The sequence below is a fragment of the Ahaetulla prasina genome, chromosome 2, assembly GCF_028640845.1.
Source record: "Ahaetulla prasina isolate Xishuangbanna chromosome 2, ASM2864084v1, whole genome shotgun sequence".
NCBI lineage: Eukaryota > Metazoa > Chordata > Lepidosauria > Squamata > Colubridae > Ahaetulla > Ahaetulla prasina.
In genome coordinates this window covers 2920840-2944301 of record NC_080540.1, presented here as the reverse complement: position 1 = coordinate 2944301, position 23462 = coordinate 2920840, and the positions used below count along the sequence as shown (strand labels likewise).

General features: G+C 42.5%; 1 protein-coding gene across 1 annotated transcript; it reads left to right on the top strand.

Annotated features, from left to right (window-relative positions):
• The first annotated feature begins 7082 nt into the window (after positions 1-7082).
• LOC131192710 (zinc finger protein 331-like) lies at positions 7083-21637 on the top strand. The gene is made up of 5 exons (XM_058172129.1): positions 7083-7570; positions 8166-8271; positions 8780-8862; positions 8979-9105; positions 14946-21637. Exons 1-5 carry the CDS (start codon positions 7184-7186, stop codon positions 16367-16369), a joined length of 2127 nt encoding a protein of 708 aa, XP_058028112.1. The 5' UTR covers positions 7083-7183; the 3' UTR covers positions 16370-21637.
• The last annotated feature ends 1825 nt before the right edge of the window (positions 21638-23462 follow it).

Genomic DNA, 23462 nt, shown 5'->3' with positions numbered 1-23462 from the left:
TTGCCCCAAGAGCCCACCAGGGGGCTCCTTTTCTGCCACCATCAGGGGATCGGCTGTCTCCTGCGTCAGAGAAGAAACGGAGCCTGCGCAGATCCTTCACGCCTCTGGAACGAACTTCCCCCAGGACTCCGTCAACTTCCTGACCTTCGGACCTTCCGCCGCCAGCTGAAGAGGTATTTATTTATCCGCGCAGGACTGGCATAGAATTTTAGACATTTTTTAATTCGGCTTTTCATCTTATTTAGTGGGTTTTATTGCTTTTAAAGGTATTTTAATCCGGGCCATATTTAATAAGTTTTTTTTTTAATTACTGTTTTACCTTGTAATTTATTCATGGTTGTTTTTATCTGACTGTGAACCGCCCTGAGTCCTTCGGGAGAAAAAAAAAATCTAATTAAATAAATAAATAAATAAATGCCAGGTTGAAGTGGGTGGGGGGGGGTTTATCTCACTCTCTCTTCCGCATCCTGAGATGTGTCAGAGCAAGGCAGGAAGTGAGTGACCTCAGGGAGAGTCCGGCCTCTCTAGGACTCTGCGCTCTCTCTCTCTCACACCTTGGCCAAAGAGGCTGCAGGCAAGCAGTGACCGTGGGTGAGTGTTGGTGCTTCTGGGGAGGAGGTGGAGACACACCAATTCTCCGTCCATCTGCTGAAACTTGGGAGGGGAAGAGCCTAGGTTCCATGTTCCCCTGCCACCCCTTTTCAGGCAGGACCCAGTGTCCCGGGAAGCTTCCCCAAACACCAACTTTTGTCAAAGTCACAAGCTTCTTCGCTTGGGCTTAGCTTGTGTTAACGGGAATGGAGCCCGTAACAGGGGGGTTACCTTTGAGGCTGGCATATGGTATGAAGTTCTCCTGCAGCGAGAGGGAGAAGGGAGGCTATTAAAAAGCAAACTTGGATGAAAAGAGAGAAGGCCTAAGTTTAACTCAACAGAATCATCTTATTGTAATGACCTTCCTGTTAAAGACGACTCCAGCTTTAATTGCAATAATACAAAAGCAACCAATAGATTTAAACTCAATGTCAACCGCTTTCATCTAGATGGCAGAAAATATGACTTCTGTAACAGAATCATCAGTGCTTGGAACACTTTACCTGACTCTGTGGTCTCTTCCCATAATCCTAAAAGCTGTAACCAAAAACTTTCTACTATTGACCTCACCCCATTCCTAAGAGGACCGTAAGGGGTGTGCATAAGAGCACAAACGTGCCTACCGTTCCTGTCCTATTGTTTTTCTTTTCTTCTTCCTATATAGGAAGAAGCCCTATATATAGCCCTATATATAGGGCTAGGATTTTAATTTAATGTAGTTTTAATGGGGTTTTATTATTTTAATTATAAATTTTAATTCGGCCTTATTTAATAAGTTTTTTAATTAGTGTTTTATTTTGTATTTATATTTGTGTATTTGTGTTTTTAATAGGCTGTAAACCGCCCTGAGTCCCTTGGGAGATAGGGCGGTATAAAAATGTGATAAATAAATAAATAAATAAATAAATAAATAAATAAATAAATAAATAAATAAATAAATATATTATTTATTAGCCTCTCACCGACCAGTGCGCTCTCACAGAGAGAGCCTCCTCCGGATACCGTCAGCTAAACAATGTCGGCTGGCGACCTCCAGGGGGAGGGCCTTCTCTGTGGGGGCCCCTACCCTCTGGAACGAGCTCCCTCTGGGGCTTCGTCAACTCCCCCATCTCAGGTCCTTCCATGAGCTGAAGACGTTGCTGTTTCGAAGAGCAGGACTAGCTTGAACGTAGTTTTATATTGGGGTTTTTAAATCAGGGGTTTAAATGGGGTTTTAAATTTGTATTTAAAAGTTTTAAGGCATCAACTGAATTTAATTGTCTATTCTTTTTGCTGTTTTATATGTATTATATGTTTTCTGTTGTTTTATTGGCTGTGAACCGCCCTGAGTCCTTCGGGAGATGGGCGGTATACAAATATAATAAATAATAATAATAATAATAATATGCTTATACCTCCTAATATTTCCTCATATATATGTTTATATACTATATAATCTTTTGTGTGATGCTTATATATATTGTTATGACACAGGTAGATAAAATGAGGACCCAGATTGTTGGGGGCAATAAAAGTTGACTTTGTATATAAAATACAAATGGATGAAGACTATTGCTTAACACAGTGTAAGCCGCCCTGAGTCTTCGGAGAAGGGCGGGATATAAATGCAAATAATAAATAAATAAATAAATAAATAAATAAATAAATAAATCTCCCAATTTGTATCCTCAATCCAAAATCTCCACAATTTGTATCCTCCGTATTTGACAAAGAAACACGAAAACCGGTTTCTTCCCAAAACAGGCGGTCCTCGACGTGTGACCAAAAATGTCTGTGGCTAAGCGAGAAAGTTGTTAAGTGAGTGTTGTCCCACTTTACGACCTCTCTCGCCGCAGACGACAATTGAGCCGCTGCAGTTGTTAAGATACAGGTAGTCCTCGACTTACAACCGTTCATTTAGTGACCGTTCAAAGTTACAGCAACACTGAAAAAAGGGATTTATGACTGTTTTTTTTAAACAGCTACAACCTTTCCAGCATCCTCATGATCAGGGGTCTCCAACCTTGGCAACTTTAAGCCTGGCGGACTTCAACTCCCAGAATTCCCCAGCCAGCTTTGCTGGCTGGGGGGTTCTGGGAGTTGAAGTCCGCCAGGTTTAAAGTTGCCAGGGTTGGAGATCCCTGATCATAATCATGTGATCAAAATTCAGATGCTTGGCAGCTGGTTCATATTTATGACCGTTTGTTGTGTCTCGTCCGATCTCACAGCCGGGGCCTTCTTATCTGCTTCCGAACACGGAGGAATGGCCTAGTATGCCTCCCGGCTCCAGCCCTGGCTCCATGCCCAGACAGGCTGAAGAGGAAATACCTCCAGCCCCCAGCTCTGGCTCCATGCCCAGGCAAATGGAGCAACTAGACCCCTCCCCCTCCTCCACAGCATGTGAGCCTGAGGGAGGTCAATTGGTTGGTTGAGGGTTGGTGCCGTCTCTGGTTCACTGTGCAGTTGATTTGCATTCTTAGGGGTTTGTAGGCCAGTTGTCAGTCAATGTGTTGACAGAATTGCTTGTAGAGTGCCAGGCTTCGATGAACTCACGACCGTGGTGGGTGGTAGCGTGGCCGATAATTGTTGTGTTGCTCCAATCGAGCTGGTGCTGTTCGGTGTCGGTGTGGGTAGGGATGAAGGATTTGGGATCGTGGCGTCTGATTGCCACCCGTTGTTCGTGGATCCTGGTTTTTAATTGTTGTGATGTTTGTCCCACGTAGAATTAGTTGCAATGTTTAGTTGATTTTGTAGATTACAAGATACAGAAGGATGTGTTGTGCCTTGTCCGCTTTCCCCGCAGCCGGGCCCATCTTATCTGCTTCCGAACGCTGAGGAATGTCCTAGCATACCTCCCGGCCCCAGACCTGGCTCCATGCCCAGGAGGCTGAGGAGGAAGAAGTGCCTCCAGCCTCCAGCCCCCAGCTCTGGCTCCATGCCCAGGCAAACGGAGCAACTAGACCCCTCCCCCTCCCCCACAGCATGTGAGCCTGAGGGAGGTCAATTGCCAACAGCTGCCGACTGGAGTGACCCTCGCGTCAGAAGACTTGATAGGCGGAGGCAACAGAAGAAAGGGAGGGGCAGGCCTGGATAAGTGCTGAGTCATGGAGCCACACCCCATGGCCTATATAAAGGATCTGCTTTCTGGCATTCTCTGAGTCAGGCAAAGTCTAAACATATCTTGCTGAAGTCACTTTCTGGTCTCCTGCCTGCCCTGAAGACTTTGCTAGGACTTTGGCAGAGCTGCAGAGGCACGCCTGATTCGGATTTCCCTGACCCGGCCGTCAGCGGAGGAGTGGGACACGACACCGTTGCTGTGTCCCGGGGTCAAGTGATCCACCTTTGCCAACCCCTTAACAAGCAAAGTCAATGGGGAAGCCAGATTCGCACAACCACTGAGTTACTAACTTATCAACTGCAGGGATGCACTTAACAACAGAGGCAAGAAAGGTCACAGAGTGAGGCAAAAACTCACTTTAAAAATGGCTCCCGTAACAACAGAAACGCTGGGCTCCTTTGCGGTTGTAATAAGTCGAGGACGACCTTTAGTAACACGGTTGTTAAATGAATCTGGCTCCCCGTTGACTTTGCTTGTCAAGAGGCTGCAAAAAGGGGATCACGTGACCACAAGACGTCGCAACCGTCGTAAGTACCTGCCAATTTGCCAAGCATCTGAATTTCGATTATGTGACCGTTGAGATGCGGCAGCGGTCATAAACGTGAAAAACGGTCATGTCACATTTTGCAATGGTGGAGTAACTTTGAATGGTCAGTAAATTAGAATAGAAGAATAGAATAGAATAGAATAGAATAGAATAGAATAGAATAGAAAATATGGAATGAATAGAATAGAATAGAATAGAATAGAATAGAATAGAATAGAATAGAATAGAAAATATGGAATGAATAGAATAGAATAGAATAGAATAGAATAGAATAGAATAGAAAATATGGAATGAATAGAATAGAATAGAATAGAATAGAATAGAATAGAATAGAATAGAATAGAATAGAATAGAAAATATGGAATGAATAGAATAGAATAGAATAGAATAGAATAGAATAGAATAGAATAGAGTAGAAAATATGGAATGAATACAGTAGAAAATATGGAATGAATACAATAAAATAGAATAGAACAGAACAGAATAGAATAGAAAATATGGAATGAATAGAATAGAATAGGTAATATGGAATAAATTGAATAGAACAGAACAGAACAGAACAGAATAGAATAGAATAGAAAATATGGAATGAATAGAATAGAATAGAATAGAAAATATGGAATGAATAGAATAGAATAGAATAGAATAGAATAGAATAGAATAGAAAATATGGAATGAATAGAATAGAATAGAATAGAATAGAAAATATGGAATGAATAGAATAGAATAGAATAGAATAGAATATATGGAATGAATAGAATAGAATAGAAAATATGGAATGAATAGAATAGAATAGAATAGAAAATATGGAATGAATAGAATAGAATAGAAAATATGGAATAAATAGAATAGAATAGAAAATATGGAATGAACAGAACAGAATAAATAGAATAGAATAGAAAATATGGAATGAATAGAATGGAATAGAATAGAATAGAATAGAATAGAATAGAATAGAATAGAGAATAGAATAGAATAGAATAGAATAGAATAGAATAGAATATGGAATGAATAGAATAGAATAGAATAGAATAGAATAGAATAGAAAATATGGAATGAATAGAATAGATAGAATAGAATAGAATAGAATGAATAGAATAGAAAATATGGAATGAATAGAATAGAATAGAATAATAGAATAGAATAGAATAGAATAGAATAGAGAATAGAATAGAATAGAATATGGAATGAATAGAATAGAATAGAATAGAATAGAAAATATGGAATGAATAGAATAGAATAGAATAGAATAGAATAGAATAGAATAGAATAGAATAGAATAGAAAATATGGAATGAATAGAATAGAATAGAATAGAATAGAATAGAAAATATGGAATGAATAGAATAGAATAGAATAGAAAATATGGAATGAATAGAATAGAATAGAATAGAATAGAATAGAATAGAAAATATGGAATGAATACAATAAAATAGAATAGAATAGAAAATATGGAATAGAATAGAATAGAATAGAATGAATAGAATAGAATAGAATAGAATAGAAAATATGGAATGAATAGAATAGAAGAATAGAATATATGGAATGAATAGAATAGAATAGAAAATATGGCTACACCATTGCAGACAAATGGCTATCCAACATTTTCTTAAAAATTTCCAGTGTTGGTGCATTCACAACTTCTGCAGGCAAGTTTTCCCACTGATTAATTGTTCTGTCAGGAAATTTCTCCTCCTTTCTAGGTTGCTTCTCTCCTTGATTAGTTTCATCCATTGCTTCAAGGACCACCTGCAATCTTTCTTGACTGATTCCAAATTATCTTTCTTTCCTCATAATATGTCTGACATTACCTCGCTGGGTTTTTTTAAAGCCCCAACCAGTGTGGGAACGTCTAGAAATGACTTGGGTTGCACTCAGGTATAGCAGCTGAAACATCCTGTGTTCCTTCTCTTCATCTAATCCAGGTCATACGAAAGAAAAGGCCTTTGGAGAACCAAGAGATCTGTTGGCTGCATTTGGATCTGTTGATAGAGAGAGAAAAAAATATGGAGAAACAACACCCAGAAGATCAAGGAGCTGAAAAAGTTGGGGAGACCGGGCCAAGAACCGGACAGAAGATCCTGAAGGAGAAAGCCATCAGTTCAGAGGTCCAGAGCTGGCACTTCGGGAGCATCCAGTACCAAGAGTCTAAGGGTCCCCGAGAGATTTGCAGCCATCTCCACCACCTTTACCGTCAGTGGCTTCAGCCAGAAAGACACACGAAGGCTCAGATGTTGGACCTAGTGATCCTGGGGCAACTCCTGGCCCGTCTGCCCCTGCAGATGGAGGGCTGGATCTGGGAGTGTGGAGTAGAGACTAGTTCCCAAGCGGTGGCCCTGGCAGAAGGCTTCCTCTTAAGCCAGGCAGAGGAGGAGAAGCAGGAAGAGTCACAGGTGAGAGGACTTCACCTTTTCAACTTTCAGAGATGTTCAGCTCATGAAGTAGAATAGAATAGAATAGTATGAAGAGACCTTGGAGGCTTTCTAGTCCAACCCCCTGCCCAGGCAGGAAACCCTACACCATTGCAGACAAATGGCTATCCAACATTTTCTTAAAAATTTCCAGTGTTGGTGCATTCACAACTTCTGCAGGCAAGTTTTCCCACTGATTAATTGTTCTGTCAGGAAATTTCTCCTCCTTTCTAGGTTGCTTCTCTCCTTGATTAGTTTCCATCCATTGCTTCAAGGACCACCTGCAATCTTTCTTGACTGATTCCAAATTATCTTTCTTTCCTCATAATATGTCTGACATTACCTCGCTGGGTTTTTTTAAAGCCCCAACCAGTGTGGGAACGTCTAGAAATGACTTGGGTTGCACTCAGGTATAGCAGCTGAAACATCCTGTGTTCCTTCTCTTCATCTAATCCAGGTCATACGAAAGAAAAGGCCTTTGGAGAACCAAGAGATCTGTTGGCTGCATTTGGATCTGTTGATAGAGAGAGAAAAAAATATGGAGAAACAACACCCAGAAGATCAAGGAGCTGAAAAAGTTGGGGAGACCGGGCCAAGAACCGGACAGAAGATCCTGAAGGAGAAAGCCATCAGTTCAGAGGTCCAGAGCTGGCACTTCGGGAGCATCCAGTACCAAGAGTCTAAGGGTCCCCGAGAGATTTGCAGCCATCTCCACCACCTTTACCGTCAGTGGCTTCAGCCAGAAAGACACACGAAGGCTCAGATGTTGGACCTAGTGATCCTGGGGCAACTCCTGGCCCGTCTGCCCCTGCAGATGGAGGGCTGGATCTGGGAGTGTGGAGTAGAGACTAGTTCCCAAGCGGTGGCCCTGGCAGAAGGCTTCCTCTTAAGCCAGGCAGAGGAGGAGAAGCAGGAAGAGTCACAGGTGAGAGGACTTCACCTTTTCAACTTTCAGAGATGTTCAGCTCATGAAGTAGAATAGAATAGAATAGTATGAAGAGACCTTGGAGGTCTTCTAGTCCAACCCCTTGCTTAGGCAGGAAACCCTATACCAGGGATTTGCAAACTTGGCTCTTTTAAGACTTGTGGACTTCAACTCCCAGAGTTGAAGTCCACAAGTCTTAAAAGAGCCAAGTTTGTAGACCCCTACCCTATACCGTTTCAGACAAATGGTTGTCGAATCTCTTCTTTAAAACTTCCAGTGTTGGAGAGTTCACAACTTCTGGAGGCAAGTTGTTCCGCTGGTTAATTGTTCTGTCGGGACATTTCTTCTTAGTTTCTAGGTTGCTTCTCATAGGTGTACGACTATACCTCATGATTCTGGGCATAAGTAATATGAGGTGTTTAATTCTTTAGGCAGCATATCTCCTTCCAGAAATATTTGGGATAATTCTTTCCTTCATCTTCATTGATGAATATAGAGCGATTAAGTTACAAAGCTGAGGGCAAAGTATAAGAATCCGGTTCATTCTGTGTGTTGGTTCATTATTTTCCATTTTTGGTGTCGTGGGATACAACAGGTCCCGGGAAGCTTCTTGGAGACAGTCATGGAAAATCCAGAGGAAGGGAGGGAGCTCTTTCTCAGAGGCGGCTCTAGGGAAGATCAGCGTTGTGACTCTTCAGCAGGTGAGGAAAGTCCTTCAAAACTCCATCTTCCAATGTCCGTGGACTCTTTGGTGCAATACCTCTGTCAACCCTGAAACTGGCCTGACGGTGGCCATTTTGAGACTTCAGTGCTGACACACTGGAGAAGAGGAGTAGGGAGGGGGGAATAGAGATAGTTGGGGTGTTGTAGTCAAAACAAAATACTTCCTCTTGGGAACCAAGGTCATTCCTGCAGGTGTCCGGAAAGAGGGGACTGGAGTCACTTAGCAACTGGACGGTATCCTGACTGATTATTTTGAGAAAGTGACAAACTTTTACTTTTAATTAGGTGAAAACCGTGAGAATAGACAGAGTCGGTTTTCACCAGCCTGTGCCAATATATGACATATCTAATAAACCTATTCTCTGAGGAGATTGCCTGCCTCAGAGCTTTGTTTGCTGTGGGTATGTTAATTGGAACCCTGACAATCTCCCCATGTTTTATTAACAATGTTGTCTGAAGTCTCCTTTGCTTTTGTCTCCCTTACAGACAGTGGGATGACGTCCGTGGTGTTTGTAGGATCTGCTCCTTCTTCTACCATCTTTGAAAGAGCAGGTGGACCTCCAAGTCAGGTAGGAGGAGAAAGAGCAGAGAGTTGTAGGGGACCGTATGAAGGCCATCTGCTCCTAGTTTTGAGCCTCTTTCCTTGGTCTGCCCTTTAATGGGGACATTTCATTTCCATATTCAGGGTCTCGTGTCCTTTGAGGAGGTGGCTGTGTATTTCTCTGAGGAGGAATGGTCCCATCTGGATGCTGGTCAGAAAGCCCTCCATTGGGAGGTGATGCTGGAGAATTCAAAGAATGTCGCCTTTGTGGGTAAGGACTTTTTGCTCTATATTGGGGTAGTCAACCTTTTTATACCTACCGCCCACTTTTGTATCTCTGTTAGTAGTAAAATTTTCTAATCGCCCACCGGTTCCACAGTACTGCGCCGTATATCGTTGTCTGCGCATGCCTCTCGCGCATTGTGGATTGGGTTTGGGTGGAGAGGCGCCAGCTACCAGCTTGCTTGTCTGTTACAGCTGGGTGGTGTGGGGGGAGATGCGCGAGCTATTCTGGGACGAGGCTCTTTTGTTTGCGGTCGTACTATAGCGCCATTTAGTTTCACTTACGTAACGTGAACTAAATTTATGCACGGGCAATACAAATAGTATATTTTCAGAAATTTAAATTGTCACAGGGAATTTGATGAAAACCTAATGAAAATGTTTTTAAATAATGCTATGATTTTTTTTAAAAAAGTCAATTAAATAAAAAAAAAAGGAAAGTGCTTCAGTATCGGACAAAACCCCTACTGTCCACCATGAAAGTTGGAGCGCCCGCTACTGGACGGTAGGGACCAGGTTGACTACCACTGCTCTATATCCTTATCCCCACAATTCATGTTTTCTGCATACCATCTATTGAGCCAACGTGCCTCTTATAGGTCCGCTGGTCTTCTAGAACACAACTAGAGTGATATTAGTACCTCACTTGATCTTGGTTGAATCCCTCTGTTGATGCAACTTAGAATTGCATTGGCTTTTTGGGCTGCCGCCGCATTGGAGGAGGGTGCATTATATGACATACACACACCCCAAACTAATTGAGAGCTTTGAGATTCTGCGTGAAACTGTGCAGATTTTCTCTATGGAAGCACAGAATGAGGGCTTAAAAAAAACCCCACTACTCCATTTTTTGTCTCTGCAACCATGGGATTGTAGCATGAATAGGGAACAGCTGGCCATAAGAGTCTCTTTCCCGGTAACGCCAAAGAATCTGAAAGAAAACAGTGAACCTTGTTAATATAAATGGCGATAGCAGTTTCCCGCCCCCCCCCCCATCTTCCCTGAGTCTTCACACTGCCTGGTTTTGGGTCAGCGTTCGGGGCTCAGCACCCTGGACAGCACCCTGGATTCCGGGGAGCTGGTGAATTGTTTAAAGGAGATTCAGGTTGATGTCAGGGTTCCAAGTAACAACCCCAACGAAAGAAAACTCTGAGGCTTGAGATTCCTCAAAGTTACATTTTATTAGAGATGTTATATTGGCACATCTGGGAAAACCCGAATCTGAAAGCTTTTAGGTTTTCCCCATCCAAAGGAAAGTTCAAGTCCCTGCCTAACACCCACAAGACCATCACATGGTCCAATCCAAACACCATCAACTCCTACCATCAAAATGACGCTACAGAGCACTGCACACCAGAACAACTAGACACAAGAACAGTTTTTCCCCAAAGGCCATCACTCTGTTAAACAAATAATTCCCTCAACACTGTCAAACTATTTACTAAATCTGCACTACTATTAATCTCATCGTTTTCATCACCCATCTCTTTCCACTTATGACTGTATGACTGTAACTTTTTGTTGCTATCATTAAGGGTTAAATTGCAACCTATGACCATCATTTGTGTTGTAAATGTTGTACCTTTGATGAAGGTATTTTTTTTCTTTTTCTTTTATGTACACTGAGAGCATATGCACCAAAACAAATTCCTTGTGTGTCCAATCACACTTGGCCAATAAATTCTATTCTATTCTATTCTATACTATTCCATTCCATTCCATTCCATTCCATTCCATTCCATTCCATTCCATTCCATTCTATTCTATTCATCCTAACTGGAAATGCCTCTCAGTTCCAGCCATCCAGGTGCAGGGCAAGATGGCCTTGAACCTCTGAGAAAGGAATTTTATTATGCAATCCATGCAATCCCCCCTCCCAATTTCCCACAGTAGTAAATGTGGCAGGTCTGAAGGCCCAATATAAAAAATGGCTTCCAGGCCTGACAGGTAGTTTATAAAGATTATTCGGTGCAAATAGAAATACATATTTGCGCAGCAAGCAGAAATGGTTAAATTGATTATTTTATTCAAAGAGGAGAATATATTTAAGTACGTTTTCCATTTGGATATCACCGTCTGGATTTTGTGTTTGTGATGGGGAAAAAAAATGAAACTTTGACTCTGGTTTTGTCGACTAGATAGATTTGTCATTACAGAAACCACTAGTTATATACTAATGTATAAAAGCAAAAAGTTGAGGCTCGAGTCTTTCTATGTTGTACTGTACTAAAAAGAGTCGGAAGTCAATACATTTTTTCCTTTTTTCCCTTGACCCTTACATCTTCTTTCCCCCTCTCTTTTTCCTTCCCCTAATTTCCCATTTCTATTTTTCTTCATATTTTATATATAGATAAAACAATAAAAGCCAGTCCATAAGTATAAAAGAAGGGCTGCAAATTATATTTAGTTTAATCAATTTAACCCTTTCTGCTTTATCTTCCTGGCTGTGGAAATTTCTATTGCACCTAATAAAGTATTATAAACTATCACCATTTATACCGTGTTTCTCCGAAAATACGACCCACCCCAATAATAAGCCCAACCAGGAGGCTCCAACTGGTGCAAAATGCGGCCGCGCGGGGGATAGAGGGAGCATCTCGTAGCTCCCATGTAACACCTCTCCTGCGCAGGCTGCATTGGTTGCCGGTGGTCTTCCGGGTGCAATTCAAGGTTTTGGTCATCACCTTTAAAGCGCTCCATGGCATGGGACCGGGATATTTACGGGACCGCCTGCTGCCACCAGTAGCCTCCCATCGACCTGTGCGCTCTCACAGGGAGGGCTTCCTTAGGGTGCCATCGGCCAAACAATGTCGGCTGACGGCCCCCAGCGGAAGAGCGTTATCTGTGGGGGGCCCTGCCCTGTGGAATGAACTACCCGTGGGGCTACGCCTACTCCCTGATCTTCAGACCTTTAAGCGCGAGCTTAAGACTTTTTTCTTTCATCAAGCAGGGCTGGCCTAATGATAAATTTTAATCGAGGGTTTTTATTGGGGTTTTTTAGCGGGGTTATTCTATTCTATAATTTTATTTACGCATTTTAAATATTCAGCTCATGGAATCAGATTTTTAATTATATATTGCATCTTAATTTTTGTATATGTGTTTTATCTATGCTGTACACCGCCCTGAGTCTTCGGAGAAGGGTGGTATAAAAATTTGAACAATAAATAAAATAAATAAATAAACCCTAATTTTTTGGGGAGTGGCCCTATTATTACCCCTACCCTGAAAATAAGCCCGGGGGATGGGCGTGGCCAACAGAAGTAGCAGTACCGGGGGCGGGGCGGGGGGCAACTGTCCAGCTGCATCTGCAGCCTGCTGGCCCCTTGGGGTAGCACAAATACCGCTTTTGCCCTTCTCTTTCTGGGTGCAGCGCTTCTGCATGTTGGGCCACTTCTCTGAAGCCGGCAGCTCCGCGGCCAGCTGCTTTGCTTTTTCCATCTTTTTGGGAGGCTCGCGGGAGACTTTTTGGCAAACGGGAGGAAAATGGGGAGGGGGCTTTTCCTGCCTGTCATCCATTCCTCAAGCTCAGTACAGACTGAGGGAAGGACAACCGGCAGCAAAATCCTCCTCCCCATTTTCCTCCCGTTCGGCAAAAAGCCTCCATTCCGAACGCTGAAGGTTCGAAATGGAAGCGGCGGTGCATCCACGGCACGTCCAGCTCACCGAGTCTGGCCTGCTGCACCTCAAAAAAAAGTAAGACCGCCACAAAAATAAGCCCAAGTGCTTATTTTCAAGTCTAAAAGAAAATAAGATTCGGTCTTATTTTCTGAGAAACACGGTATTAACAAGGTTCGCTGTATTCTTTCAGATTCTTTGACCTTACAGGAAAAGATATTCTTTTTGACAGACGTTCCCTATTCATGCGACAATCCCGTGGTTGCAGAGATGAAAAAATTATTTATTTATAAACTTAATATTCATGCGACAATCCCGTGGTTGCGGAGATGAAAAAATTATTTATTTATAAACTTAATAGGTGCCCTGGCTCCCAGAACTCTGAATGGCTTAAAATTAAAAAGATAAAGTACAAAAAAAACCATGAAGAAAGCATGAGGAGCTCAAAAAAAAAATTAACATCCCCTTCCAATAGGGACTTGTTTATCCCGCTGCCCCAAAGTCTGGGGGAATAGCCAGGTTTTCAACACTTTTGTGAAGATCATCGGGGAGAGCCATCAGAATTCAGGGGAGGGGGGAAATCTCATCCCAGAGGGCCCGTTAGATCTTCTTGAGGTAATCCTCAAATTATGACTGTAATGGAGCCTTAATGTTCGTAAAGCAGGTTATCATGGAAGCAAGTCAAGTTAAGACCTTTTTTTGTGGTGACCAATAAGTGAACCATTGCCATGGTCATTAAGTGAATTGCCAAGGAACCCAAACAAATCAGAACTCCGAGTCCACTTGCTTCCTCAAAGAACTTCTTTATTGGGTTCATCATATCGGCACACTTAGTGGAAAACCAACTCTGGCTCTTTCCCACGGTTTCAGCATAATTAAAAAAAAACAAGCAATAAATCCTTTCTCGCGTGTCGCTGGTCACATTGGCTAATTAGGTTAATTGGCTGGCTCATCAGACACCTTTTTCCTCCTTCCTCCATCACCTGGGTTGATGACCTTGGTTCCCAGGAGAAAGATCTATGTTGTGTCTCGTAAGGCATTCCACCTTCCTCCCCCGCTTCCGTACTGGGTGGCAACGATGAACTAGAAAATGGCTTCTGCCAAGTTCAGTTCGACGTTGACATAAATCCACAGTCATTAAGCAAATGCAGCAGTCATTAAGTGAAGCCATTGTTTACTATGGGGCATTTTTGCCCAAAATCGGAAATTTGTTTTTCAGCAAAATTGTAAATTGCAGTCATGTGGCTGCAGGACACCACAAATGGCCATAACTCTGGACTGGTTACCAAGCTCCCAAAATGAGTTCACATGAACTTGAGGCTATTAGAACTTTGACACCAGGTCATAAGTACCTTTTGGGGCTCCATCATAACTTTGAACAGTTGCTAAATGGTCTTAAGGCAGCGGTTCTCGACCCTGTTGGGGGTCGAATGACGATTTGCCAGGGGTCGCCTAAGACCATCAGAAATATGGGAAGTATACTTGCGATTCGAAGAATCGCCCTCAATAGTTGACTCCACAAGCCAGCTGCAGGCTCTTCAAATCGCTAGCCGAATTCGGCTTCAGGCGCGATGAATTTAAAAAGAGAGAAATCTTTGCTCTGATGTCTCCCTCTCAAGCCAGCTGCAATCACTCCCAATCGCTAGCCTAATCTGGCTTCAGGCACGATAAACTTAATAGGGGAGGAGTCTCTGCTTTAATGCCTCTGTCCTCAAGGCAATCACAAGCAGTTCAGATCGCTAGCCAATACAGCTTCAGGCACGATAAATTCAAAAAGAAAATAATTTTACGGTTGGGGTCGCCACATCGTGGGGAATTGTATTAAAGGGGTCGCAGCACTATAAAGGTTGAGAACCACTGGTCTTAAGGTGAGAACTACCTGTACTTTATACTTATACTTGCTGAGATTCATGTACAATGTTACGTATCATTAATTTATTAAGATGAGAACTGGGCAAGGACAGCATAGCTACGTTTACATGAGATTCCAATTTTTAAAAAGTTTTCTACTACTGTACTCAAAAATAGACACTTTTCATGCCCTTGCTGTGCAATTTTATACATGAGAACTTATGAGTATTTGGTTTTCCTTAGTGGATACCTCATGTTGGTCCATGGAATAACCTTGAAAAATGCTAAACTGTAGTTTGCGGTTTAATCTTTATAACCTTTCCTTAGCCTTGCTATATTTTCATTCTTTCTTCTCTGCAGAAAGAGCACATGGGAGAGAGGGGAGAAATTGCAACCAACAATTCCATGCACATCATCCTGAAGAAGAAGATAAAGAGAAGTTGGCCAACGAAATGGGATCAAAAAGTTTGGAGAAGAAGCAACTCACCGAGGGAATAAATAAAAAATCCATTTCCCCATGTGCTCCCGTTCAAGACTTTCTCGCCGAGCAAAAGCATCAAGAAAAAAAGAAGAGAAAATGTGCGGGGGAAAACTTGAAAGCATGCGAAGATAGATTTGATGTAAGCAAACCTTACAGGAGCCACCTGATGGGAGAAAAATATCCCTACGGGGAGGTGAAAAAATATTCAGATTGGACTTTCTCTACACACGGACACATCAATGTGGAAGAAAAGATACATAGCTGCAGGGAATGTGAAGAAAGCTTTGTCAGCAACCATTCCCTCATTTCCCACCAAATAACCGACGCAGGAGTGAAACCCTATAAATGCACGGAGTGTGGAAAGAGCTTCAGAAAAAGCGGATACCTTACTTGTCATCGAAGGATCCACACAGGAGAGAAACCCTTCAAATGCACAGAGTGTGGAAAGACCTTCAGCAAGAACAGTACCCTGACTTCCCATACCTGGAGCCATTCGGGAGAGAAGCCGTATCAATGCCCGGACTGTGGAAAGAGCTTCCGGTGGCACAGTCAGCTGACTTCCCATAAAAGGATCCACACAGGGGAAAAACCCTATGAATGCTCAGAGTGTGGGAAGAGTTTCTGCACGAGCAGCAGCCTCACTTCCCATAAAAGGTGCCACTCCGTCCCCGTCGAGAAACCGTACAAATGCCTAGAATGTGGAAAGAGCTTCCGGGGTAGCAACGCCTTCGTTAATCACAAAAGGATCCACACTGAGAAGAAGCCGTACAAGTGCACGGAGTGTGGGAAAATATTCCAAAAGAAATGTTCCCTTGCTTCCCATAGAAGTATCCACACAGGGGAGAAACCCTACAAATGCTTGGAGTGCGGTAAGACCTTCCGGGAAAATGGATCGCTGACTTCTCACAAAAGGATTCACCAAGGGGAGAGACCCTATAAATGCACAGAGTGTGGGAAGAGCTTTAGCAAAAGCTGGAACCTGATTGCCCACAAAAGGAGCCACTCGGGCGAGAAACCGTATAAGTGTATGGAATGCGGGGAGAGCTTTATGTGGAACAGTCAGTTTACATCGCACAAAAGTCTCCACACGGGGGAGAAACCGTATAAATGCGCAGACTGTGGGAAGGGCTTCAGCAATATCAGTCACCTGACTTCTCACAAAAGGAAACATACGGGGGAGAAACCATATATATGTGCGGCGTGTGGGAAGAGCTTCAAACATAACAGTTCCCTGACTTTCCACGAGAGGATTCACACTGGGGAGAAACCATATAAATGCACAGTGTGGCAAGAGCTTCCATGAAAAGAGATCTCTTCGTTCTCATAAACTCATCCACACAGGACAAAACCCATATAATTCCTTGGATCATAGGAACGGCTTTAGAAAGAGCAATTCCCTTATTTCTCATCAAGGTATCCACTCAGGTGAGAACTCATAGAAATATTAGCTTTACTTGGTTCCATCCTTATGTCTGTTCTTGGCCTGAACTATGCAAAGTTCTTCCTCTGACTCCTGAATTCAACTTGTACACCGCCCAACTCAACGATTCGGCGAGATTCTCAAGAAAACAAAATTATAAAGCTATAAAAACAATGCAACCATAACAGAAGTTTAAAGGTCAAGGTAAACGTTCCCCTCACACATATGTGCTAGTCATTCCTGACTCTAGGGGGCGGTGCTCATCTCCGTTTCAAAGACAAAGAGCCAGTGCTGTCCGAAGACGTCTCCTTGGTCATGTGGCCAGCATGACTGAATGGCAAAGGTGCACGGAACGCTGTTACCTTCCTACCAAAGGTGGCCCCTATTTTTCTACTTGCATTTTTTACGTGCTTTGGAACTGCTAGGTTGGCAGAAGTTGGGACAAGTAACGGGAGCTCACCCTGTTACGCAGCACTAGGGATTCGAACTGCTGAATTGCCTACCTTTTGATCGACAAGTTCAGTGTCTTAGCCACTGAGCCACCACATTTCTCAACAGAAGAATACATTCATCCAAATGCTTATAAACTTGATAGTAGCAAATATGGAAAGATTTAATTTCTTGAAGAAAACTTAAAACAGAATCCTGCTCATTTATTTAAATTTTGAGTATTTCACCCTGTTCTTAAAAGAACAAAGGAATTGCCTTTTTAAGCATCTCAAATTCTGGAGTATTTCATTCTTTGTGTTCAGACTTGTCGTATTATATTCTTTGGCTCAGTTTTTGTTAACAGCGATGACTCATATCCGAGATTCCCAAAACGTACCAGCAATGAGTATGACGACTTAACACATATAGATTTCACAGAAGATAATGTTGGAAAAGCTCTTCATAACTTGAAACCATTGCTATCTATTGGACCCGATGGACTATGTGCATACTTCTTAAAAAAACTTTCCACTAATATAGCAGAACCCCTAAGCATAACCTTTGATAAAGCTTTTACTACCGGTTTTCTTCCTAAACTTTGGTCACTAGCCACAGTCATCCCAATCTTCAAAAAAGGAGACCCCAGCTTAGTCGAAAATTACAGACCAATCTCTGTGTGCTGCGTCACCTGCAAAGTCATGGAATCAATCATCAACCAATCCATCACCTCACACTTAGAAACAAACAACCTACTCTCTAATAAACAATTTGGTTTCAGGAAAAAATTATCATGCAACTTACAACTTCTCCACTGTAAAAACATACGGACTACAAATCTTGATCAAGGCAAAACAATAGATGCAATCTACATAGACTTCTGCAAAGCTTTCGACTCAGTAGTACATGATAAACTTCTCCTAAAACTAAAATCCTATGGCATTTCAGGACCCCTTCACAATTGGATATCTGCTTTTCTGTCTAACAGACAACAAGTGGTCAAAATTGGCAATGCTCTATCAAATCCTGTTCCTGTCAAGAGTGGCGTTCCTCAAGGCAGCGTTCTTGGACCAACACTCTTCATAAATGATCTTTGTGACCATATCTCAAGTAATTGTGTTCTCTTTGCTGACGATGTCAAACTATTTAACACCACAGACAATACATCTACCATTCAAAAAGACCTTGATCATCTAACTGCTTGGTCTAAAACTTGGCAACTGCAAATCTCAACCCGCAAATGCTCAGTCTTACATATTGGAAAAAAGAACCCAAACACTAAGTACATACTTGATGGACATTACCTTGCAGATGACCCCCACCATGTTAAAGACCTTGGAGTTTTCATATCAAATGATCTAAGTGCCAAAGCCCACTGCAACTACATAGCAAAAAAGGCTCTAAGAGTTGTAAACCTAATCTTGCGCAGCTTCTTTTCCAAAAACACTACACTACTAACCAGAGCATATAAAACATTTGCTAGATCAATTCTAGAATACAGCTCGCCTGTCTGGAACCCTCACCACATTTCTGACATCAATACAATTGAACGTGTCCAGAAATATTTTACAAGAAGAGTTCTTCACTCCTCTGAAAACAACAAAATACCTTATCCCACCAGACTTGAAATCCTAGGCTTAGAAAACTTGGAACTCCGTCGTCTTCGACAAGACCTAAGTTTAACTCATAGAATCATCTATTGTAATGTCCTTCCTATTAAAGACTACTTCAGCTTTAATTGCAATAATACAAGAGCAACCAATAGATTTAAACTTAACGTTAACCGCTTTTATCTAGATTGCAGAAAATATGACTTCTGTAACAGAATCATCAATGCTTGGAATACTTTACCTGACTCTGTGGTCTCTTCCCATAATCCCAAAAGCTTTAACCAAAAACTTTCTACTACTGACCTCACCCCATTCCTAAGAGGACCATAAGGGGCGTGCATAAGAGCACAAACGTGCCTACCGTTCCTGTCCTAATGTTTTTCTTTTCTTCTTCTTATATATATATATGCTTATTCTTCCTATTATTTACTCATATATATGTTTATACACTTCATAATCTTTTCTGTATAATACTTATATATATTGTGGTGACAAAATAAAAAAATAAAAAAATAAAAATAAAATTATGGTTTTACAAGTGTGCTGTAGGATGCCCAAATTGTTTTATCTAACCTGAGTTTGGAAGCACGGCATCCAGACAGACATTTAACATTTTTGGCCTGAACGGCCTCCTGCAGCACTTTACCAGCCAAAACAGGGTTTTGGGGGGCCGCGCACAGCCTCCCGTGCCTTGTTTTTGTCCTCCGTGGCCTCCTGCAGGATTCTGCCAGCCACAACCGGGTGCACACTGCCAACCAAAAACAGGCCATGCAGAGGCCTCGTGAGCACCTCGCAGGGCCTGTTTTCAGGTTCCCTGTTGTGACCGAGGCCCAAGTAGTGATTACCAAACACAATTCAGTCCAGAACAAACTTATTGTATTAAAACAGCTGAGAATTTTTATTATTTATTTATTTATTTTTGAATTTATATCCCGCCCTTCTCCGAAGACTCAGGGCGGCTTACACTGTGTTAAGCAATAGTCTTCATCCATTTGTATATTATATACAAAGTCAACTTTTATTGCCCCCCAACAATCTGGGTCCTCATTTTACCTACCTTATTATAAAGGATGGAAGGCTGAGTCAACCTTGGGCCTGGTGGGACTTGAACCTGCAGTAATTGCAAGCAGCTGTGTTAATAATGTCCTCTACCATCCTCTGGAGTCCATTTAAACTCAGGCCTACTGCTTCAGTGACTCCATCCATCCACGTTGTTCTCTGTCGTCCCATTCTTCTTTTGCCCTCAATCTTTCCCAGCATTAGGCTCTTCTCCAGTGAGTTCTTCTTTCTCATTAGGTGGCCAAAGTATTTCAGTTTCATCTTCAAGATTTGGCCTTCTAAAGAGCAGTCAGGGTTGATCTCCTCTAGAACTGACTTGTTTGTTCGCCTTGCAGTCCAAGGGACTCGCAGGAGTCTTCTCCAGCACCAGAGTTCAAAGGCCTCAATTCTTTGGCGCTCAGTCTTTCTTATGGTCCAACCTTCACACCCATCTATACGCACTTTTGTTGGCAGGGTGATGTCTCTGCTTTTTAGTATGCTGTCTAGATTTGCCATAGCTTTCCTCCCCAGGAGCAAGCGCCTTTTAATTTCTTGGCTGCAGTCCCCATCTGCGGTGATCTTGGAGTCCAGGAAAATAAAATCTGTCACTACTTTTATTTCTTCACCATCTATCTGCCAGGAATTGAGAGGGCCGGATGCCATGATTTTAGTTTTCTTAATGTTGAGTTTCAAGCCAACCTTTGCACTCTCCTCCTTCACCCGCATCAAGAGACTCTTTAGTTCCTCTTCGCTTTCTGCCATTAGAGTACCATCTATCCATTAGGGTACCGTCAATCAAACAATGTCGATTGGCGACACCCACAGGGAGGGCCTTCTCCATGGGGGCTCCGGCCCTCTGGAATGAGCTGCCTCCGGAGTCACGTCAACTCCCCCACCTCCGGACCTTTTGACGCGAGCTGAAGACCTTCTTGTTCTATTGTGCAGGGCTGGCCTAACGTATTTTAAATGTGGGTTTTTTATGGTTTTATCATTGTTTTATCCATTTCGGCCTAATTTGAATTTAGATTTTTAAAATGTTTTTTTAATTTTTGTAACTCTGTTTTATTTGGCTGTAAACCGCCCTGAGTCCCTCGAGAGAAGGGCGGTATGTAAATTAAACTAATAAAATAAATAAAAATAAAGATGACACAACAGTGATTGGTCTCATTCGAGACAATGACAAATCCGCATATAGATGAGAGGTCGAATGACTAGCCTTGTGGTACAACCAAAACAATCTGGAACTGAACACACTCAAAATCGTAGAAATGGTGGTAGACTTTAGGAGAAACCCTTCCATACTTCCACCTCTCACAATACTAGACAACACAGTTTCAGCAATAGAAACCTTTAAATTTCTAGGTTCTATCCTATCACAAGATCTAAAATGGACAGCTAACATCAAAAACATCATCAAAAAAGGACAACAAAGAATGTTCTTTCTGCGCCAACTCAGAAAGCTCAAACTGCCCAAGGAGCTGCTGATTCAGTTCTACAGAGGAATTATTGAGTCTGTCATTTGCACCTCTATAACTGTCTGGTTCGGTTCTGCAACCCAACAAGAAAGACACAGACTTCAGAGGATAATTAGAACTGCAGAAAAAATAATTGCTACCAACCTGCCTTCCATTGAGGACCTGTATAGTGCACGAATCAAGAAGAGGGCCATGAAAATATTTACAGACCCCTCGCATCCTGGATATAAACTGTTTCAACTCCTACCCTCAAAACGACGCTATAGAGCTAACAACTAGACACAAGAAAAGTTTTTTCCCGAAGTCCATCACTCTGCTAAACAAATAATTTCCTCAACACTGTCAAACTATTTACTAAATCTGCACTACTATTAATCTTCTCATCGTTCCCATCACCAATCTCTTTCCACTTATGACTGTATGACTGTAACTTTGTTGCTGGCAATCCTTATGATTTATATTGATATATTGACCATCAATTGTATTGTAAATGTTGTTCCTTGATGAACATATTTTTTCTTTTATGTACACTGAGAGCATATGCACCAAGACAAATTCCTTGTGTGTCCAACCACACTTGGCCAATAAAAAATTCTATTCTATTCTATTCTATTCTATTCTTCGGCCTTATCACCAACCTTTGATGTCTTTTTTTTGTTTTGTTTACATTTATATCCCGCCCTTCTCCGAAGACTCAGGGCGGCTTACAGTGTATAAGGCAATAGTCTCATTCTATTTGTATATTTTTACAAAGTCAACTTATTGCCCCCCCAACAATCTGGGTCCTCATTTTACCTACCTTATAAAGGAGGGAAGGCTGAGTCAACCTTGGGCTGGGCTTGAACCTGCAGTAATTGCAGGCTACTGTGTTCTAATAACAGGCTGTAACAGCCTGAGCTATTCCGGCCCTGAGCTATTCCGGCAACCTGCCAAAGACTTTTCTTGGCAAAACCCCCACAAAGTTCAAGAGACACTGACAAGAAGCAATGGAATCAACATTGATTTTCTACAAAGAACCCAACGGCTCATTGCTACTCTTTTAAGCCTTATAGAAGTGGCCAATCACCTTCTGGCCTTACTCCCGAGTCATTCTTTTTCCTTTAGCTGCTCTTGCCTTCTGGCAGCTCTTCTCACGCGTGCACTAGGAACAGGCTCCTCCTGTTCTTCTGCCTTTCTGCTGTCCGCCTCTGGAGGCTCCGGAGTTCGTGCATCGCTCCCAGATGGCCCTGGCCCCATCTCTGTCTCTGATGCAGAGCCCTCGTCTGGGCCTTCCCCTGACTCCAGGACTGGCCCATTGTCCTCCCCAGCCTCCTCACTGTCCGACTCTGCTGCCAGGTCCGGAGGCTGCTGGCGAATCACAACACTCCCCGGCCTCTAGCAGCGCTCTGCATCGAAAAACTGCATTGTGCCAGTGCCACCATTTGCGACAGGACACCATGCGGTACGTAGATAATAAGAATAGAACACAGAGGTAGCAACATTTATGTTAATAATTGTTGCTGCTGGTCTGCAACACGTATTTGTTGTCCTAGGTTCCCTGTTGATGTTGTCCTGGGTTCCCGCAGGAACGAGTCTCAGCCCTCGCTGAGACAATTTAGGAGGTCCTCGCAAGGACAAAAGAAGCCAAATAAAAGACACCACACCAGGAGTTTTTCAAGATGAGAGAGCACGAAAAAGGGGTTGTTAATGCTCTCCTTTAGATCGCAACAGTCTCTTTTATTATGCAGTTTTAGCAGGGAGGGGTAACTACAGCAAGGAGGGAAGTAGCATATAGAAAGTTACCAATACCAATCAGCGAGCGTTTAGAGTATACGTATTAGCAAAATACCACGTGGTTTTCAGGAAATCATACATTTTACCTGAATAGAAACCTAACTCAGGGAAAGTTCAGCGGAATAGAAACCTAACTCAGGGAAAGCAAAACTAGAAATCTAACTCAGGAGCAATGCTATGGGTGCCATAAATCATGTCTGTCATGTAGCACTGAAAAAGGTCAAGTCAAGTTCTCCCGGCTGTGAGGCCTAAGAAAACCTGAACCAATGATATATCCATATGTCCTCTGTTTTTATTTTTTAAGATGGGTAATATTCTTCTAAAGCTATGACATCCCCAGTGGATCCCCCCTCCAGGAGAGCCCGCAGGGAGCCAGTACGCTTTTCCAAAGGAATGGTTCCCGATTCAGAGTCTTCATCAGTCTCAGAGGCTAATTCTAAAAGAGGTTGTCTATATTCATTTTCAACAGTGTGCTTTAGCAAGAGGACATCATCTCCAATAATGTTTAGTCGTTGTTTCAAGAATGCTAGAACTCTCCCCATGACACCTGGGCCAATTGTACATGCAAGGAGCAACAAAATCAGAGGACCGGCTACGGCAGAGAGGAGGGTGGTCAACCAGGGAGAGAGATTGAACATTCCCTGATACCACGTG